The 21,125-nt window shown below is 38.4% G+C and overlaps 1 protein-coding gene across 1 annotated transcript; it reads left to right on the forward strand.

The window, feature by feature from the left end:
* The first annotated feature begins 1,397 nt into the window (after positions 1-1,397).
* per1a (period circadian clock 1a) lies at positions 1,398-18,490 on the forward strand. Its single transcript, XM_067434054.1, has 20 exons — positions 1,398-1,545; positions 3,463-3,900; positions 5,522-5,775; positions 5,865-5,986; positions 6,076-6,277; positions 8,187-8,381; positions 8,726-8,804; positions 8,896-9,002; positions 9,095-9,248; positions 10,123-10,366; positions 11,397-11,505; positions 11,618-11,756; positions 11,918-12,033; positions 12,220-12,387; positions 12,498-12,815; positions 12,905-13,857; positions 13,938-14,121; positions 15,666-15,849; positions 16,417-16,567; positions 16,867-18,490. The coding sequence occupies exons 2-20, from the start codon at positions 3,596-3,598 to the stop codon at positions 17,032-17,034; spliced, it is 4,152 nt and encodes a 1,383-aa protein (XP_067290155.1). The 5' UTR covers positions 1,398-1,545; positions 3,463-3,595; the 3' UTR covers positions 17,035-18,490.
* Positions 18,491-21,125: the final 2,635 nt, after the last annotated feature.

Consider the following 21,125-nt stretch of genomic DNA (forward strand, 5'->3'; position numbering starts at 1 on the left):
AGAACCACTGTAGTGAGATGGACTTTTAACATCTTTAGACCCATTTTATGGGTCTTGAGAGAGGAAATGACATTGGTGTCAATGGAGGCCTTTCAGCCATCGGATTTTAACAAAAATATCTTTATTTGTGATCTGAAGATGAACGGAGGTCTTATGGGTGTCGAACAAGATGAGGGTAAGTAATTAATTAAAAAAATATATATTTTTTGGGTCAACTAGACTTTAAAAAAAGGCCTTCTGAAACAAAGAAATGCATTTGCGTAAAAAAATATCCATACTTGAAAAGTTATAAACTAAACTGTGAATGGATGCATGGATGGATATACAGATGGACAGATGGTTATGATGGATACGTCATCCTCTATTTACTGCCATCTTGGAAAAACCATGACATTTTAATCTATCTCCAATTGTATTTGTATGAAAGAAGAAAGTCATGTTTATCTAGGGTGGCTTAAGAGTGAGTAAATCAAGGGGTCATTTAAATTTTAAGAGTGATTAAAAGACCCAGTGATACACAATATGGTTATTTGTCACCACCTACTGGAGTAAATATATTACATGCAAAAAAGTCCTTGAAAAATCGAGATATCCCCACCATTTATGCACACTAGTACAGTCAGCCGTTTATTATCTTAAAATAACCCATTCAAGGTCATACAAACCCTTATCACCCTGGCAGGGTTAATTTTGTACCAAGGTATTACTATCAGCTACCACTAGAAAACTGTGACATCACCAAAGTACATTTAGAAAGGGATGCCAGGGTTTGGAAGTCAGCCTAAAGACTAACTAAATGTATTAATCATTAAAAATTATAATTAATGAAATAATAAATACAATTATTGGAGTATTTTCTCAAAGGTTAACACATAGTCCACACATGTGCACAGTTGTGATTTACTTACTCACCGTGTGTTTGAGCAGGAAACGAAGGGAGTGCAGTCATGAGACAGATTTTGAACATTAATAGCTGGCATGGTCCTCACACGCCCACATGTGTCTGTGACAGGTGGACAGACACGCTAAGAACGCACGGGCACGAGGGACTGCTCCGCGAGAGTGTGTTGATGTTGTAATCCACATAAAAGACGCGACATTACAAACGGTAGAACGCGAGACATATCTTCAGCGACGTCGTGTATCGCATTGACAAAAAGCCCATATGCGCCTCCACAGCGGTTAATACGGTTGGGGGAAGTGCGAATTCAGAGGGAAGCTCTGCTACAACGTGACAAAGGAGAGCCGAACAATCGAGACCCCGCCCATATGCCCAATACCAGCACGAGCTTCAAGTTGATGGGCGGGGTTTATGCACAACAGGCGGGGTTATGGTAGTTTATGAGCCAATGAGAGATGGTTTAGGGAGTTGCTGGTTACACGTGAAATTTGTTCCCAAAGCAAGAATGATGGTGGTGTCCGCACACACACGGGTTAGGGAGTTTCTGTATTGTAACTACTGTTTAGCACAGGCGTCTACATTCGGATACAAGCTCTGAAAAGTAGCCTAAACTTCAAGTCGGATCATTGAAATTCTTTCATTAGGTGAGAAAAATTTACGTGTTGTCATAGTATTTTGTTTATTGTGTTTATAGCCTTGCTTCGAAAGTGTATACGTGACAGTTTAAAAACTATTTGATAATAAAAAAATTATAAAAAAAACGTTTAACCCTAAAACGTTTAATATTGGCATTTCCGGATGGCACTGCCTAAACATTGTTAAACAGTTTTTTTTTATGGTGATTTTTTTATTTTTATTTGGGTGGCCATTGTAGATATGGCCAGTTGGTTGCTTATTTGATGTCATTATATTCCAGTATATTTTAATAACTTGCTTATATATGTTTCAAATATGTAGTATGCATTTAATGTGCTTGGCTGTATCAAAATATTTCTCAGTCAGTGTTTGTTTATATGATGTCAGGTAATTCCACAGGTCTACAGATAGAGGACTCACAGCCATCTAAGCGCATATATTTCAATCTGTCAAGGAAGGCAAAGGAAACTGAGTCTCGAAAAGATAACTGTAAATGTTGTATTTCCAAATGCTCAATCCATATAAAGTAGTTTTTTTAGTGCCATTCTAAAATATTACTTCATTATGAATGATGCACAAGTCCAACATGCATTGAAAACTGAAACTTGTCAGGGTAAGGAAAAACGGGAGAACAGAAAAACAAAACATAGGGGAAACCAATATTTTAGTTTCATGCTGAATGGTTGTAAACAATACAAAATGGATCTTCCCACACATCCTGTGTTTTTAGGTTACACTCTTTATCTTTGTTTTATACCACACGGAAGATTAATGGTTAATATAATTTTATAGCTACTAATGATTCCATAGTATATATATATATATATATATATATATATATATATATATATATATATATATATATATATATATATATATATATATATATATATATATTAACATATTACAGGCTTTAAACAAATCTTAACACTTTAGTTTAGATTTATAAGTGAAAAAATCACTATATTTATGTATTATTATTATTTGGATTAAAAACTTTTAATAGTTTTTGGATTAAAAGAAACCAACAGAGTAGCATTATAATATAACTTTCAACACACTCAAATGTATATGATAAAACAGCGCTGGCGTTATCGTCACACATACACGACATGAGAAAGCAGAAGTGCTCATCTCCGGCGCAAAAAGTGCCTCGAAATCCTTTTTTTTTATTTTTTTATAAGCGACCTTTAGCTGTGAAAAATTACACATTTTTCAAAAATTACACATTGTGGTTTAACTTGAAACATATTAAATTAAAAGTATAAAATATGTATTTACAAATTAAAAAGAATGTTAAACTTTCTTTAAAACTTATTACATTTACATTTACATTTAGGGTACACAGTGTTGGCAATAAAATAGTTTCTGCATGATCCAGAGAAAAAAAAAGAGAGACAAACACTTCTTCAGTTAAGGTTAAAAATATATATGAACATAAAATGCATTTAAAAGTAAAATAAATACAATAAATAGTGAAAATAGATTTTAAAAAAAGTATACTGTGTGCAATATAATATGTAGGCTATGTACAGTATATAAATTCAGCTAAATACTTCTTTGACCCTCCCACTTTAAAATATGTTTAGAAGATTACAATGTAGTGTCAAATATAAAGCTCTGAACATATTAAACTAACATATTAAAGACACTTCATCATAATGACAAAACATCATAACAGTAATGTTAATGCATGTAAATACATGAATATGTTAGTTTCACTCTTAAGGGCAGGCTTAAAATGATACACTTAGTTTTATACAGTTGTTACATAATTGACAAGAACTGCTCCACCAAGGGGTTGAATGCTGAGTACTTCTGTTTTATTCTCTGTTCTCTGTGTGCTTCTGGAAATCAGTTTAAATTCATATCTCTTCATATCTCTCTAGTTGCTTATCCTGTTTTTTATTATTATTTCCTACCAGATGGTGTGCAACTTTATGGTCTATTAAGTGGATACATCCAAACATAACCTTGGAGTTCACATGCCCTGCTTTGTCAGAAATTCCTTACAGATGCACAAAACTGACGTGATATATACATTTATACTGCTTCATTATGAGTAAAGACAACTTCCAAACACCTGTGAGCTTTGTCACTAGTACAGGGAAGGGAACAACACATAAGGATGAAAGGGAAGCCCATAGTAATCCTTCTCCCGGGATGACTGACAGCCAGTCCGTCTGTCCCGGACTGGACATGTCAACAGCGCCTCAGCCAGCGCACTCAGATGACACTGATGCCCATTCCAGCGGGAATGACTCGGCTGAGAGGGAGAGCGAAGGACACATGGGACGAGATGCATCCACCTGCAGCTCTCACAATGGCAAGAGTTCATCCACAGAGACTACAGAAAGCAAGAGGTACGTGATACATAGAATTAAAATCTATTCAAAAATACTTTTATCAAGGATGTCGAGCTTTCCACAAAAACTTTGAACTAATTTAGTCAGCAAAGAGAAAAAAACATTATGTATGGGGGAGGCGGTTTGACATAAATAGCTCACACATGAGGTTTATTAAGCTAATTGCAGGGTTTTGGTTTAGCTTGGCAATTTTGTTCCAAAGAAACCTTTTTATTTGGAACTGGTTAAGGCATAATGATGCTTCACTCAGGGCTAATTAAAATTGTATGTAAATCATTTTATATAATTTTGAGTAATCGACTGGTTTTGGACAGGCTCATTTTGAGATGATCGGCCAATAAACAGAAGTGGCCAGAATCTCCAAAAAGCTTTTTTTTTTTTTGAGTGAGTGAATTATGAATACATATTATGGAGGTTGTGGGTAAAGTTTCATTTCTGAAATGTGGAATGTATTGTAATAATTAAATTTTGGCCAATTTACATAGGCAGAGTTTAACTTTTGTGCTTGGGGCTTTTTTGTAATTTTGTACTTTTATTATTATAAATAATAATAATAAAGAAATTGAATAATTAAAGGATTAAAATGGACGTTCTATGTCTTATTGTAGTAATGAAAGGGTTAGTTCACCCAAAAATGAAAAAAATGTTATTAATTACTTACCCTAATGTTGTTCAACACCTGTAAGACCTCCTTTTATCTCCGGAATACAATCCGATGGCTGAGAAAGGCTTTCATTGACACCAATGTCATTTCTTCTCTCAATACCCATAAAAGGCACTAAATACGATGTTGTTACAAAGCCCATCTCACTACAGTAGTTCTACAATAATTTTATGAAGTGACGAGAATAGTTTTTGTGCGCAAAAAAAACTTCTAAATAATGACTTCTAGTGATGACACGATTTCAAAACAAAGTTTTGTGTGAAAAACATCAGTGTATTGATTCATGATTCGGATCGCGTGTCAAACTGCTGAAATCACGTGACATTGGCGATCCGAATCCTGAATCGATACGCTGAATCGATTCCTAACAGTTCGAATCTTTGTCTTGAAATCGGCCCATCACTATATAAGTCATTATTTAGTTTTGTTTTTTGCGCACAAAAACTATTCTTGCCACTTCATAAAATTATTGTAGAACCACTGTAGTGAGATGGACTTTGTAATGATGTCTTTAGTGCCTTTTATGGGTCTTGAGAGAGAAAATGACATTAGTGTCAATGAAGGCCTTTCAGCCATCAGATTTCAACAAAAATATCATCATTTGTGTTCCGGAGATGAACCGAGGTCTTGCGGATGTCAAACGACATTAGGGTAAGTAATTATTGACAGAATTTTAATTTTAAGGTGCACTAACCCTTGAAGTAATCAATTTAAACTCATAAATTCAGTCATATTCTTATGTCTAGAAAATGCAAAGGTTTTTTACCTCCGCGTCACATTTATTTATGAATTACATGAATCATGGTTGCATTTTTCCAATTCAAAACAGTGAAATTCATAAAAAGTTGAGAAGTTTGCATCAATAGATAATCTATTACTGTCGGTAGCAGAACATTTCTATCATAAAACACTTGTCTAATGCTAGCATCAACTTCGCCCATGCTAATTTCTCAGCTCAAATGGAAACAGCCCTTCGCCTCCTAGCAGCTCGGTGTCATACAGTCTTTTGAGTGGCAGCTCGGAGCAGGATCAGCTGACCTCCCAAGCAGCCAGCGGTGACCAGTCAGCCCGGCTGCAGACCCAGAGAGAGCTGCTGAAAGCCCTGCGCGAGCTTAAGATCCGCATGCCAGCGGAGCGGCACAGGAAGGGCCGATCTAGCACCCTAGCCTCCCTGCAGTATGCGCTTAGCTGTGTCAAACAAGTGCGGGGTGAGTAAACAAACACAAACTTTGATTAAATCTCCTTGTTCTGGCATGATGTGTGTGCCAATGAAAGGGTGTGTTGTGTTCTCCTGTAGCTAATCAAGAGTACTACCATCAGTGGAGTGTGGAAGAGAGCCATGGGTGTTGTTTGGACCTGTCGTCGTTTACTATCGAAGAGCTAGACAACATTACATCAGAGTACACCCTTCAAAACACGGTATGACTGGACAGGTTACCTCGTACACATCATGCTGTGACGCTTTAGAAGAATCTAACACATGCATTTCTTTCTCTATTCCATCCTAGGACACGTTCTCTGTGGCAGTGTCGTTTCTTTCTGGTAAAGTGGTGTACATCTCATCCCAGGCTGCCTCTCTGCTGCGCTGTAAACCCGAGCGGCTGCAGGGGGCTCTGTTTTCCGAGCTGCTCGCGCCTCAGGATGTCAGCACCTTTTACAGCAGCACCGCTCCCAGCCGCCTGCCGCCATGGTCCTCCTGCGCAGGCACCAGTATGTTGAAGCTTTTTGACTGCACGAATATAGCGACAGTGCACAGAACATTTTGTAAATCAAATACAGACAGTGCTTAATTTGTAAACTAATAATTGCCGGATCCAAAACAACAATTAAAAGGTGCTGTGACCAACACTGACCATACAACCTTAGTCTTCCTGGAATGCCAAATGACATTACTAAACAGTGATAGCACAATAAATAAGAGCATCATTCATAAGCCTCTGCATGGCCCTAACTACAGCCTAGTTTATTATTTTCTCTATTATTGAACGTACTGTAAATAGCTACCAGAGGTGTCAAGTAACGAAGAACAAATACTTTGTTCCCTTAGTTAGTGTAAAATTTGGGTATCTATACTTTAAGTAGTTATTTTTCAGCCGACTTTTTACTTCTACCCCTTACATTTTCACGCAAAAAGCGTGCCTTGTTGGCAATTGTTATTCGCTATAGCTCCGCCTAACAATTCTTGGCTGTGCCAAACAAGTTTTAAAAAAAAAACGCCCATGGTTTAACATCCTCAGTGGCGCAATCAGTAAAGTGTATGCATGGCTAATAGATCACTGTTTGTGACGTGATCAACATGGCTTCGAATCCGTCTTTTGCAAAGCTGGCTCTTCTCTCTTTTCTCATCACAAATCACATCGGAAAAGCATTTATTTTCAATAAAAATCAAGAAAATGTTCTAAATGTGGAAATAAAGTGCCAAACTAAATGTTTAATAACGATAAAAGCATTTATTGGATAGGGTTAGGGATAGGGGTAAGAAGGGGTTTTTCTTGGCCCTTTAAGGCGGCATCCATTTAATAATTTAAATAAAAATAATAATTTACAACAATTTATTTATATGGCAAAGAACTGCTACTTTTATATGGTGTAAATAGAATATATCACTATTTTCACTTGGTAAATAGAATCTATAGCTATTTGCACTTAGTGTAAATATCATCCATCGCTAAGAAAATTTTATTTTCACTGAGTGTAAATATAATCTAGCTGCTATTAACACTTGGTGTAAATAGCATCTATCGCTTTTTGCACTTATTGTAAATAGCAACTAGAATAGCTGCCTTAAAAATAGCCTTCTTACTCCTATTTCCTTCCGATTTGCCATTATTAAAAAACAGCCTATCCGGATAGAGTGAATTTGATTGTGGATTTACCATTCTGACATGCTATTGGTTTGTACGCGATCCATCGCACCTGCACTTGACACAAATCATGTAATGCTCAGTAGTACACATACCTGAATATGGTTCTTTAAAGGGATAATCCATCCTGAAATGAAAGTCCTTCTATCTTTTTCGGACCTCAAAGGTCCTTCCTATAATGGTAATGAACAGCAACCAAGCTAAAACAACAAAAATTATACAAAAGTATCATGCAATGATACAGTGAGATGCGCCTCGTATATGTACTACGTACCAGCTTTACTTGTGTCTTTTTTACATTTTGGGGATATTATATATATTTTTATTGAATATCAGGTATATACACTCTCTCCAAACGTTCCACTTCTCCCTGCATGAACATGCATGCTCTGTCACAAGCCAGATCTTTTAAAAACAAATCTGACATTTTCCTAAACAGGATTCTGGTTTAAATTAAGCACTGGTTACAGACAGTTGTATTTACCATAAAAAGTTATAAAGCTACCATGCACATGTGTTTTTCCTAACCAGCCAATAGTGTTGATATTGGCACACTTAAAAAAAGAATAATAATTTTGTTACTTTACACAGTATTTAGCTTTAAGTGACAACTGAAAAATTTCCAAAATTCACCTAGTTAGGATGAGGTGTAATGGTATTGCGAAGTAAACTTCTATTCAAACTATTATTTATAAAGTTTGACCAAAAGTACGCTGGGAAAAATGAGTATTTACTAAAGCTCCATTTGTGTGCAGCTTCACAGGTAGACTGTGCCGAGGAAAAGTCAATGTTTTGTCGGATCAGCAGAGGTAGGGACAGTGACACTAGTGAAGTGAAGTATTACCCCTTCCGTCTCACGCCATATCAGCTAACCCTGAGGGACTCGGACACATCCCAACCTGAGCCCTGCTGCCTCCTCATCGCTGAGAGAGTTCACTCGGGCTACGAGGGTAAACAAGATAGTTTTAATGTCAAATACACTACCATTCAGAATTTTGGGGTCAGTAAGATTTAAGTGTTTTGAAGGAAATCAATGCTTTTATTCAGCAAGGACAAGTAAAGACATTTATAATGCTACAAAAGATTACTGTTTCAAATAAAGGCTATCATAGGAATAATGCAATATTAATAAAATGCAGTCTTGGTGAGCATAAGATAAATCTTACATACCTCTTTTAAATGGCAGTGTACTTACTAAATGAAACCCAATATTGACACACTGTAATAAAATAATCACACCTTGCTCTCTGTTGTTGTGGCTGTTCTTAACGTTCTTCTGCTTTTCACATAACAGCACCTCGTATCCCAGCAGACAAGAGAATTTTTACCACCAGTCACACCCCAAACTGTCTCTTCCAAGAGATTGATGAAAGGTTCGCATTTTACCTGGAGCTGTCTCGCATTGATTACCCCCCATGTTTCTTTTAAAGACGTTACATGAACCTTCTCCTCTCTCATTTGCAGGGCTGTGCCATTACTTGGTTACTTGCCTCAGGACTTGGTTGGGAAACCGGTACTTATTTACCTGCATCCAGAAGACCGAGTCCTTATGGTGGCCATTCACAAGAAAAGTGAGTCAGCCATTCTAGACGCAGACACAATTCAGTAGTGACTATTTGTGCAGCAGAATTAATCGGTCTTGTTTTCGTCCTTCCTTCATCAGTTCTCCAGTTTGCAGGGCAGCCATTTGATCACTCGCCCCTGCGTATGCGTGCACGAAGTGGGGAGTACCTGACCATCGACACCAGCTGGTCATCCTTCATCAACCCCTGGAGCAGGAAGGTGGCTTTCATCGTGGGACGTCACAAAGTTCGGACGTAAGTGGCTGCACTTTTTCTCATTTCTCCTTAAAGGTGCACTATGTATTATTTTTGCAGTAAAATATCCAAAAACCACTAGGCCAGTGTTATATATTTTGTTCAGCTGAGTTCTTACAATATAATAACCCAAAGGTTTCCAACTATTTGTAAATTGTGAGAAAATTGCTTTTTTAACCATGGAACCAGGACATCTGAGGTATTCACCTATCAATTGCGTCATATCTGCACCCTCAGTTTCCTGTATTATTCTGCAGAAGCGCTTTACTCTTAGCAGTGTGCAACAAGTGTCACAACAGCCGCTGAGTGAACGCACAGAGTAACATCATAACATAATTTTAAACACACTTAAATGTATCTAATATGATAAACAGAGCTTTTTTACCTCATACTCATGACCAGAAAAGCGGAAATGGCACCAACGACCTGTCTTAATAAAAGACCCGCTGCTCTCGAGCTGTGTGATCAGCAACGATCGCTCCAGCGGCCGTGCTCAGCTCCTCAACACTCAGTCCTGCTTTGCTTCACACTACAGTAACGTTAATAATCGCATACATGAACATGATTTCTGCCAGATTCTTATCCCGATTCTTTTCCACTAGCTGTGCGGTGAAGACCACATGTCCCTAGATTCTGCGCTCAAACTTGGCGTCATCAAACTACGCCTGTGTTTTGAATAGGCGCCCTCTAGCGGACAGATAAATTACATAGTGCAGCTTTAATATGGGAATCATATTAAAAAGGAAATCAACGTCTAGATAGAAACCAACACCCTTGCAACCATTCTAGCATGATGGTAGTGAGTTCTAAATGAGCATGCAATCACATAAGCTAATCTACTGTTAAGTGGTCTCACAAAGCTTCCTCTCTGTAGGAGTCCACTGAACGAGGATGTGTTCACTGCCCCAGAGGGCGGGGAGGTAAAAACCATGTCCCCAGATGTGCCGCAGCTGAACGAGTTGATCCACCGGTACCTGGTGCAGCCCATTCATGGTGGGAGCTCACAGGGGTACGGCAGCCTGGGAAGCAGCGGCTCCCACGACCACCAGCAAAGCGCCGCTTCCTCCTCTGAGAGTAACGGACATGCTTCCGAGGACCAGATCAAGCCCAGGAAACCAGTGAGGGCATTTATCATTATCAATCCTGATGTACACATTACAGCATTTTAAGGCCATCACAGTCAAACGCCAACAAACATGTCTGTCGGAGTTCATTGGATCGGTGTGTTAACCCTGTTTGTTGGTGTTTGTCTGTGCAGTGTGCAACACACACTACCATTCACAAGGTCGGTGTTGACCATATCATTATTTTTCATGTTTTAAAAAATAAATATTTTATGCTCACCAAGTATGATCAGAAATATAGTAAATTGTACAGTAAAAACTGTAATATTGTGAAAAATTTGTACAATTTAAATAATTCCAATTAAATATATTTTAAAATATAATGTATTACTGTAATGCCAAAGCTAAATTTCCATTATCATTCTAATAATCATTCAAATAGGCTGATTTGCTCAAGAAACATTTCTTATTATTATCAATGTTCAAAACAGTTGTGCTGTTTGATATTTTTGTGAAAACCGTGATGCATTCTTTTCAGGATGGTTTGATTTATTAGAAAGGTCAAAAGAACAAAATTTATTCAAATTGAAATATGTTAAAAAACGTCTTTAAAAGTCTTTACTTAATGAAATAAGAGTATGAATTAATTTAATGATAGTATATGATGTAAAGAGAGAGTTCACAAAAATGTATATAATATAATATAATATAATATAATATAATATAATATAATATAATATAATATAATATAGGGTTTAAAAGTAATGACATAATTACATATTTAAATGGGTTAACTATCCCTATAAGAGCAATTATTTGAAATGATAAACTTTTGTATCATTATAAATTTCTTTTTTTTTTTTTTGGATCAATTTAATCCATCCTTAATGAATAAAAATATGAATTACTTAAATCTTACTGACCTCAAACCTTTGAATGGTAGTGTACATGCGTATCCCAAAAAGTATGTTGGCTTCTGAAATTTCATATCATTTTCTGTCTTCATTTGTATAAATGTTATTATTGTATTATATGTATAGAATGTACCATGTCAACCTATATTTCCTCATTTATTGCTTCCTAGATGACGTTTGAGCAGATTTGTAAAGACATGCACATGGTAAAGGCGAGTGGACAGCAGGTCTTCGCTGAATCCCGTAACCGACAACCAGCTCTAAAACAGGGTAGCTTAGGTAAACATTGCTAATATATCAGTAATAATGACCTGATATTAAACTCTTTAGCCTGAGGGCACAGGCTTGTTATTAAATTTGAAGTGACATGATTGCTGTCATGTTTTTGAAGCACTGGCAAAGGCAGCAGACACAGCAGAGGCATCTGCTAAAGAAGGTCTGGCAGATTTAGCACTGTCCACTCCACCCAGGATGGAGCTGCCCACCATCTACTCATACCAGCAGATCAACTGTCTGGACAACATCATACGGTGATTCTCTTGCCTTTGTTTCTGCCTATACCAGGATTTGTTTTGTGTGAATTTATTTTTATTTCTCCCATTTTATGAGACAAAATATGTTTTATAGGTTGTGTGAGAAGTATGTGTATTGGATATGTTGGTGGTCTTATGTTTTTCATTGTGTTGTTCAGATATCTGGAGAGCTTTAATGTCCCAGGCACAATAAAGAGGAAGTGTGGCTCATCTTCCTATACCTCTTCTACCTCTGATGATGATAAACAAATGGAAGGAGCTGGAGCAACCGAAGGTCAGTAAATTATTTTTAAAGGGCAATGGGAAATTCACCCAACACATCCTTTATGTATTCAGAAAGTCAGGCACAGAGAACCAGACTAGTGCAATCAATCACTAGTCATACTTCTTCAGTATCACCTGATGTCTGTGTATGCTCTGTGTGTAGCTGTACATGATTGAAGTTCACTCTTCTCTTTAGACATAGCAGTGGTGAACAAGGGGTCAAAAGTTGTCGCTGCAGCCCCAGGACACCCCCTAACCCCTCTGGCTTTACACTGTAAGGCAGAAAGCGTCGTCTCGGCCACTTCCCAGTGCAGTTTCAGCAGCACCATCGTTCACGTTGGTGACAAAAAGCCACCTGAATCAGGTCTTAACACTTTTCCCAGCCTATTCTTGTCATTTGACTTATGCAAGGTATTGTATTTCATGTCAGACCGTGTAAAATTAAGCAATCTCTTCTGTTTGATCTACATCCAGATATTGTTATGATGGAGGAGCCACCAACCACCCCCACACCTTCCATGTCAGCTCCACCTACTGCTGTTGCCTCTCCTATGCGTGTGAACCCTCAGCAGACCTTGTCCCCCACTGCTGCTGTTCCTGAAAAAGAAATGGAGAACCAGAGAAGAGGTGGAGGAAGTGCAGGAAAGGGTCTCACTAAGGCGGTGTTATCCACACATACCCAGCAAGAAGAGCAAGCCTTCCTCAACCGTTTTAGAGATGTGAGCCAGCTGCGGATGGTCCAGCCCAGAGAGCCACCACAGCGCAGAAGCACGTCTACACCGGGGACAAACGGTAACAGCATTGTTTGGTTGTTCATGGGTCATTTATCTGTGGGACTTCCTTTACTTAATCCCTTATTATTTTTGGCTTGTTCTGTCTAGGAGTGATTTGCTCCCAGAATTATCCTTCTGTGGGTAAAAGCAACAGTCGCCGGAATGGCAGAGGTGGGAAAAGGCGGAAACACCAAGTAGATGGCAACATTCCGGACATTCCCTCCCTCTCTAAATCTGACCCCTATAGAGGAGCCAATCCTGCAGATATAAGACCCAACTTCCCCTCAGCCCAGCACTCTTCAACATCTTGGTCACCATCTGCAGCATCCCAGACCAGTGGTGTTCCCATGATGACCTCCATTCCACCAGGCTACATGCCCATTCCCATTTCGTCGCCCTTCATGCCTCAGATGGGAATGGATCCCTCCTTGCAACCGGGAGTCCCTAGGTTCCCCATTCAAGGCTTTCCTCCAGTGATGCCACCAGTCATGACCTTCATGTTGCCCAATTATATGTTTCCACAACTTGGTAATCCAGGACCTCAGTTGAACCAAGCCAACTTTCAGCTCAGTGGGCAATTGCCTGCCCAGATGAACCCCTTCGGCCAGTTCCCTTGCTCTGTTGTTCAAATGAACCCTGGTGTACAATCATTCAACCCTGCAATAGGGCAGTTAAATCCATTGGTCTCTCAAATGAATCCCACGATGCCTGCAGTTATTCCCCAGCAGTTCTACAACCCAAATCTCCCATTCATTTCCCCCAACTGTCAAGCAATGCCAGCAGGAAATGCCAACACTACACCACATGGACACTCTCGTTCCAGCACACCCCAGTCCACCGGGCAACAGGCTGGCGAAAGAGAAGGGGTCGGTTCCCCTCTGTTTCAGTCCCGATGCTCCTCCCCACTTAATCTTCTACAACTTGAGGAATTGCCAATCAACAGAACAGATGCTACGCAACAGACTCCACCCCCAGGAGTAGGCGCAACTCAAGGGGGCGGGACTATAGTGCAGAATTACAGCAATCGCAGCAACACCAAAGATGCCAAACCAAATAACAGCGTAAGTATTAAGAACCAGTTTAAACTCAGATGTTTTTCATTACGTTGTTTCTTGGCTAACTTTAAGTTAACTTCTTTTAGCATGAAGTCAATGAATCCAACCAGGATTCCATGTCGACTTCCAGTGACATGCTGGACCTGTTGCTGCAAGAGGACTCCCGCTCAGGCACTGGCTCTGCTGCCTCAGGCTCTGGGTCATCAGGGTCTGGGTCTGGGTCATTTGCCTCTGGATCTAATGAGTGTAGCACATCTGGAAGTGGCACAAGTGAGTAATTTACTAATGTATGCTTCGTTCTTAAAGGGATCCCCTGGTGTTGAGACTTGTATGGCTTAATATAACATAAATGATGTCTCTTACTGAATTATGTAGTAGAAAACCCATGAAAGATCTACGTTATTTTAAAAATCGATTTTATATTTGGACCATGGGCGGCGCCATTTTGTTTGCGTTCTAGGTTGATGACGTAGAGTGGTTGAACTCCTCAATCAGCTGGCGTTACCCGTAGCTATTTTTACCACAACGCAACTCGAAAATTGTTTCAGAGTTAAACAAAACCAATGAATTCCTTTGTAATTATACTTAAAACACACTCAAACATACATGTGCACACAAACTCACCTACACAAGTCACAAACAGATCGGCGGGCGCGCACACGACAGGCTCTGTCTCAATCGAGATGTTGGGCTGCTCAGTCTCCACGACAGGGGCTGAATCTGAAATCGACCCTATACCCTTAAATAGGGCATTATTTGAAGGGACGGACATTTGTAGTGTTGTCCGACACCATAGTGCATGTTCGAGTGCAGTCATTCAGTCTCACGTTCCACCGCAATAACGAGTGTACAGCCGATTTACAAACAGCTGTCCGACTTCACGCACTCAAACATACATGTGCACACAAACTCTCTCTCTCACACAGACTCTCACACACACCCCAACAGATCGGCGCGAACACACACACACACACACACACACACACACACACACACACCCCAACAGATCGGCGCGAACACACACACACCCCAACAGATCGGCGCGAACACACACACACACGCACGCACTGCGCGCGCATACATAACCCTCAATCTATTCCCTGTGTTGATATCCTGTTCAACACATCCTGTTCCCTAGATAGACTGTTGATAGTAGATTAACTATAATGCCTAATGTGACCAGCAGAGGGAAATATCTAGGTAGGACGATGGGATAAAGTAACGTGAGGAAGAGAGGCAGGATGTTTTGGTGATGATGCATGCGATTGAGACAGAGCAGTCAGGTGTGTGTGTGCGCGCGCCCGCCGATCTGTTTGTGACTTGTGTAGGTGAGTTTGTGTGCACATGTATGTTTGAGTGTGTTTTAAGTACAATTACAAAGCAATTCATTTGTTTTGTTTAACTCTGAAACAATTTTCGAGTTGCGTTGTGGTAAAAATAGCTACGGGTAATGCCAGCTGATTGAGGAGTTCAACCACTCTACGTCATCAACCTAGAACGCAAACAAAATGGCGCCGCCCATGGTCCAAATATAAAATCGATTTTTTAAATAACGTAGATCTTTCATGGGTTTTCTACCACATAATTCAGTAAGAGACATCATTTATGTTATATTAAGCCATACAAGTCTCAACACCATGGGATCTCTTTAAAGTCATAAATTACCCAAAATCGCCAATACTCAGTCTAAGGCAATTTCAAACCTGTATGATTTTCTATCTGTGGTGGAACAAAAATTAAGAACATTTATAAGAGTTGTACTGGTTGCTCTTTTCCATAAAAATAAAATGTATTATTATTATTTTTTATCTCAGGGAGCAGTAATACTAGCAAGTACTTTGGAAGCATTGACTCGTCAGAGAATGATCACACTCAGAAACCAGCATCTGGAGATCTGGGAGGGGAACAGTTTATAAAGTTTGTCCTGCAGGACCCCATCTGGCTCCTCATGGCCAACACAGATGACAAGGTCATGATGACATACCAGATTCCCATCAAGTAAGGCCATTTTACCAAAGTTAGCTCTAAATCTGTTCTGACACCTTATGATGTTTTATAAAAAATGTTCGGGAGGAACATGTTCAAATTGCCTATCCAATCAGTACGAGATGAGGCCTATATATGAACTTAGCCAACTCCCCTAGGTTCATTGACAGTGTCCTGCATCAACTCACCGTCTCTTCTAATCGTAAGATACGGGGGGAGTACTCTGGGTTCTGGCCAAAATTCTGAGCTCGGAGTCCTCCCCTCGGACACTACGCCAAATACGCATTCATTTTTATTATCTGATTGTTTGTAAGTATGAACTTGTGAATGTCTGTTATTTAAAAAGAACAAAAACATCACCCAAAGACCTTGATTAGCTGTTTCTGGTGTATTTGATTGGAGGTAAAAAACAGTCTGTAATTATGAGTTTCGGCACTTTATTTACAATGCAACTTGGACTCGCTGGGCTTTTTTCTTTTTTCTCCCTGTTTCACTCCCTGACAAATACAGGAAGAAATATTGTATTATTAAGTGTAGCTTAAAGATAGAGTTCATTAATTTTTATGTGTATGTGCACAGAGACAGAGACTCAGTACTGAAAGAAGACCGAGATGCCTTGAAAGCTGTTCTGAAGCATCAGCCTCACTTTACGGAAGACCAGAAGAAAGAGTTAACTCAGGTTCACCCATGGATTCAAACCGGCTGCCTACCAAAAGCCATCAACATTACAGTGAGTAGTTCCAAAATTACACAGTCTGTACTAACATTTTGCCTTCTTTCTAGTTCTGGCCAGATTATGATGCTGTTCTCACTGCATATATCTTTCACAAATAAGATAATTACCAAGAATGCGTTGCAACAAGCTCATTCAACATTTTAATTCAAGATGGTGGATAAGAGAAATGTCAACTCCATAGATGTAGTGTTCAGTACTAAAGAGTGTTTTAGAGTGTTAGCTTAGCAACATGCTTAGTAACATAACTAATGTGGCCTCAAATGGAAGTTCTAAGTTATTGCTTTTCTTCACAGTCTTGCACAGGATGTGAATCTCCCCCAGATTCCTCAACTCCTCCTCCATTCGATTTGGAATTTCATGAGATGGATCTCAGCATGGTTTTGCGAGAAGAGGCCAAACAACAAGATACACTTCTCCCTGCAGAAACAGCCTTTCCCTTGAGCCCACCTTCATCTGATTAAAAACACAAAGACAGTCAGGCTAGCACGAGCACATAGGAGTGAGCCATGGAGGAGGTGGAAGTGACATCATCAGTGAAGGTGAAGAGGGGCTTCACCCTGACTGCTGGACAGTGATTGGTTGTGTTGCTGCCTCAGACTTTTAGGACCAAGTTGAATTTGGACCACACTGAAGGTGTGAAAGATCATCCTCAAATTATGTCTGCTTGCAGGTTCTTATAATTATTCAAGAGCCTGCCTGGCCTTATCCGATGACAGGTGCTGTTTCAGAATTATTCATGACACCATGTGACCTTTTCTTTTACATGCATTTCTTCAAACTGTGAGTTGTTGAGTTGATAGAATTATGAACAGCTGGAACAAGAATTTACTAATTATTTCACATAATTTTGAAATACTCATACACTCATAGCCTTTATTTTTTTACAGACACTATGTGTCAATTATTAAACCGCTCTGAACAGTTCCTAGGAATTATGGACAGGTGGATGGGGAAAAATTGGTTCCGCTCTGGTCTGTAAACAGGACATGATTATTTTGGGGACATTTTGAAATCTTTGACATGCTCTTCAGTCGGTTGCTTTTCATTTTATTAAATTTGCGACAGGCTCCAGTTCTCCTGGTGGAGTACTGGGTCTGCCATAGGAACGCAAACTATTTTGGTGGAAAAGAGGTATAATATGCTGGAAACATCCTTTAACCAAGTTGACAATGCATTGCAAGCATGTTTTCCCATTTTACGATAGTTACCTTCAAATGTCTGTATATAATGTGGTTTAGGATTGCAATCCTAGACAGACAAGAATACAATGACACACAAAATTAAGTTTGCTTGGCTTAAACCATTTGCGTTCACGTACCTTACATTGAGTATGTTCCATGGTTCCAGCATCGCAAAGGATATTCTTGTAGTGTAATTTATTTATTTGTTCATATTCAAATAAGCGGATATGGCTTACAATGTATTTGAAGCTTCTTTTGATACTATTAAGTCCATAGAATGTAAATGAAGGGATGGCCGAGAATTTTGTGAATTTTGTTCATATGCACTTATTTTAAAGAGAGATTTATTTACTTCTAAAAGTCTCCCGGATGAGCTTGACAATCCCTTTCACTAGATGGTTTGTAGAAGCACAAGGACATGTGTACTATTTTTTTTAGTATCTAATGTCTTGTTTAGTTCCTCAACAAATGCAGGATTGCATTATTTAAATAAAAAAAAATAAATAAAAAAAAACACAACTACCCTTGTTTCCTGTTGCCCTCATATTTGTATGTGAGGGTTTTTCAAATGCTTTTCTGTGAAAGCAGAAAGGCCCAATCAGTTTACATGCAGTACAGTTCTGTTTAAAGCATTTGTAAAATGTGAGGGAATTGTAAATTGATTTTGTACATTTGCCAGACTTTTACTTTTAAATGAAATAAATAAAATGTTAATAAAACGTTTTTAATAATCTGCTTTGACCATCTGTGAGTTCTTTATTTTCTTTATGTAACATACTGAATTGATCTTCATAGCCACTAGAGGGCACGATGTAATATATCTGGCAACATCCACAAATCTTTCTTTATCCTTTGGTTTGACCAAAACAAATATTTTGATCTTCAACCAAAACAAATATTTTCATGATTTTGACTACTCTTCCATTTTCCAAAAGAAAACTGCTTTTACAACAAAATTCATTGAAATGAATCTTTATATTTCTAAGCAAGGTGACATTACGGAGAAAGCATTCCACTTTCCCTGCATACTTTCCAAAGCTTAAATATGTAGTTTCCCCCAGCTCAGGAATGCATATCAGACTGTCCAGATTAGTAAAACTGACAGGTTTCTGTAAGCTCTTCTTGTTAATCTCTATGAATATTTACATAGAACTGAAAAACCTGAGATAGGAAAGAGAAGCAAGGAGCTGTTTGTTTTTTCCGCTGTGTGATAGAAGGTTTCTTATTCAAACCATAATGAGAGGAGATGACTGTGGTGGCATGATTTATCTCAAGCTGTTTGTGTATAATGAGTGATGGCAGCGATTGCATCAGAGTTCTGTTTTTAATTCATATCCACTATTTTTATCAGATTTTTAGGAATTTAACAAAGAACATGACAATGTTTGACTCATGTCATTTCAAACTTGTTTTCTTTCTTACAATAAACACAAAAGGAGATATTCTGAAGAATGTTCATGCTGTTTTTTTCTCCATAAATGAAATAGAATGGTGACCGAAGTTAAATTTTGTAACTGGATATTAGTTTAGGACATATGTTTGAATCTTCTGAAACACATTTGAAAGCGTGTCAAAAATCAGTGAATAATAACAATCTGTACAAACCCAACAATCTGTACAATTTTACAATTGTACTCTGTAAAATAAGATTTTAATTTTAATAGTAAAACTATAAAAATGATACAATAACAACCATCAATAGGTTAACCTTAAGTTTCTATATAGAGTGAAAAAATATAATGAATCTAACAGGACATTTCATAGGATAAGTCGTTTTATAAAAAACATAAATTGACATTCCCAGTTTATTATAAAAGCAGTATGCAAATTTTTAAAAATATATCCTTTTGTCTTTTACAGAAGAAAGTAAGTCATACGGGTTTGGAATGACATTTATGAATACATGATGATAATGATGTTATAGCCTTTTAGAAACACAGTAAGAGCACATAAAAAGCCATTTTTCTAAACCCATGTTCTACTGCCAAATGTAATTGTGAAATATCTGAATTTCAAAACTTAAAATTCCAGTGCCCCCCTCCCCCAGACCTCCCTTTCCCAAATGATTCCTCTTACAGTTTCTAATTCTGGCCTGTCCCTTTGCCAACGATATATTTTGTTTTTGCTGTGATACTCAAACCCTTGACCTTCCTCCAGGTCTTCAAGCCATTGTTGGCCTATAACACCGCCCTCTCCTCCCTCCTCTTCCATCCGTCAGCCAGACCTCACACTCCTCCACCCCCCAGCAAAGTCCCACGTCACCACATTCTTGTGCTATTGCCTGTCATCACAACGCCAATCACATCCCAGAGAGAGCAAACGGAACCAGACGCCAAGCACAACACAGAGTGAGCAGCATCTAAGGATTCACATGACACCGTTCAAATGCGTTTCCATTATTGCATATTTTTGGCTTTTACTTTGCTAATGCTTAGCTTTTCATCTTTTATATTGTTCGTTATATTCAATGGTGGTGACTAGATATCTTTATGCCGTCCTCCTCTGACATTTGCTGTGATCTTTTATGGGGTTTATATTTCTTCTGAAGGTTTTATGTGAATGTTCCCCTGTACAGGCCCCTGTAATGTTGATCGAAAGAACAGAGCTGCAACAGAACACCATGAGGGGTGAATCCTTCAAACACTGTGACTCATTCTCAGACACAGATAGATAACATCAATGCATTCACAAGACTGAGGTCACTTGTCCCAATTACAACCAGAAGTGCCTTTTATGTTCCGAGTTGAAGTGTAGATTATTGGACAGCATCTGTAACATGTTGTTGAATACAACAGAAAATTCACTCAAATAGGTTACACTTTATTTTGTGGTGTCATAGTTTTAGTCTAATTATATATTTAAGTACCGAATAATATTAATTAACTACATACTTACTAGGGTTATGGTAGGATTATGGTTTGGTTGATATGTTAGATGGATGTAATTATGCATCATTTACTATTAGTAAGTACATGTTACATATGTAAAAAGGGCACTTTTAAATGTTAACCCCCGAATGTCCACCTAATTTTAAAAATGGGGCGGTGGGGGGTGGGGGTCCTTCCTGCCACAGGCAGTAATGGTTAAACTAAACTTAGTATTTCTTGTTTCGAGTTTGTGGAGAAATTGTGATTAAAGTCAGATTTCTGAGCAAGTTGCATAAAGTTGTAATTATACCTTTTGGTTTATATTTTTTGTTAAAACCCAGAAGACTGCCATTTTTAAACAGATTTGTGTCCATTCTCTATAAAGTGAATACAAGGTACTCAATACCAGAACTAATAACATTTGACATTTTTTAGTTGCGATAATAAAATATGCTAATATTAGCCTATAAGTAGGCGTAAATTGTTAAGGTATGTAAACACAAC

This window comes from Pseudorasbora parva, chromosome 23 (assembly GCF_024679245.1).
Source record: "Pseudorasbora parva isolate DD20220531a chromosome 23, ASM2467924v1, whole genome shotgun sequence".
In the NCBI taxonomy this organism is placed as follows: domain Eukaryota; kingdom Metazoa; phylum Chordata; class Actinopteri; order Cypriniformes; family Gobionidae; genus Pseudorasbora; species Pseudorasbora parva.

Bases quoted from the DNA above. Each gene is read 5' to 3' on its own strand.
- per1a (XM_067434054.1), top strand. From the start codon at position 3,596: ATGAGTAAAGACAACTTCCAAACACCTGTGAGCTTTGTCACTAGTACA. The intron at 9,249-10,122 runs GTAAGTGGCTGC...TCCTCTCTGTAG, and splicing joins GGACGTCACAAAGTTCGGAC to GAGTCCACTGAACGAGGATG. The intron at 14,122-15,665 runs GTGAGTAATTTA...TTTTTATCTCAG, and splicing joins CACATCTGGAAGTGGCACAA to GGAGCAGTAATACTAGCAAG.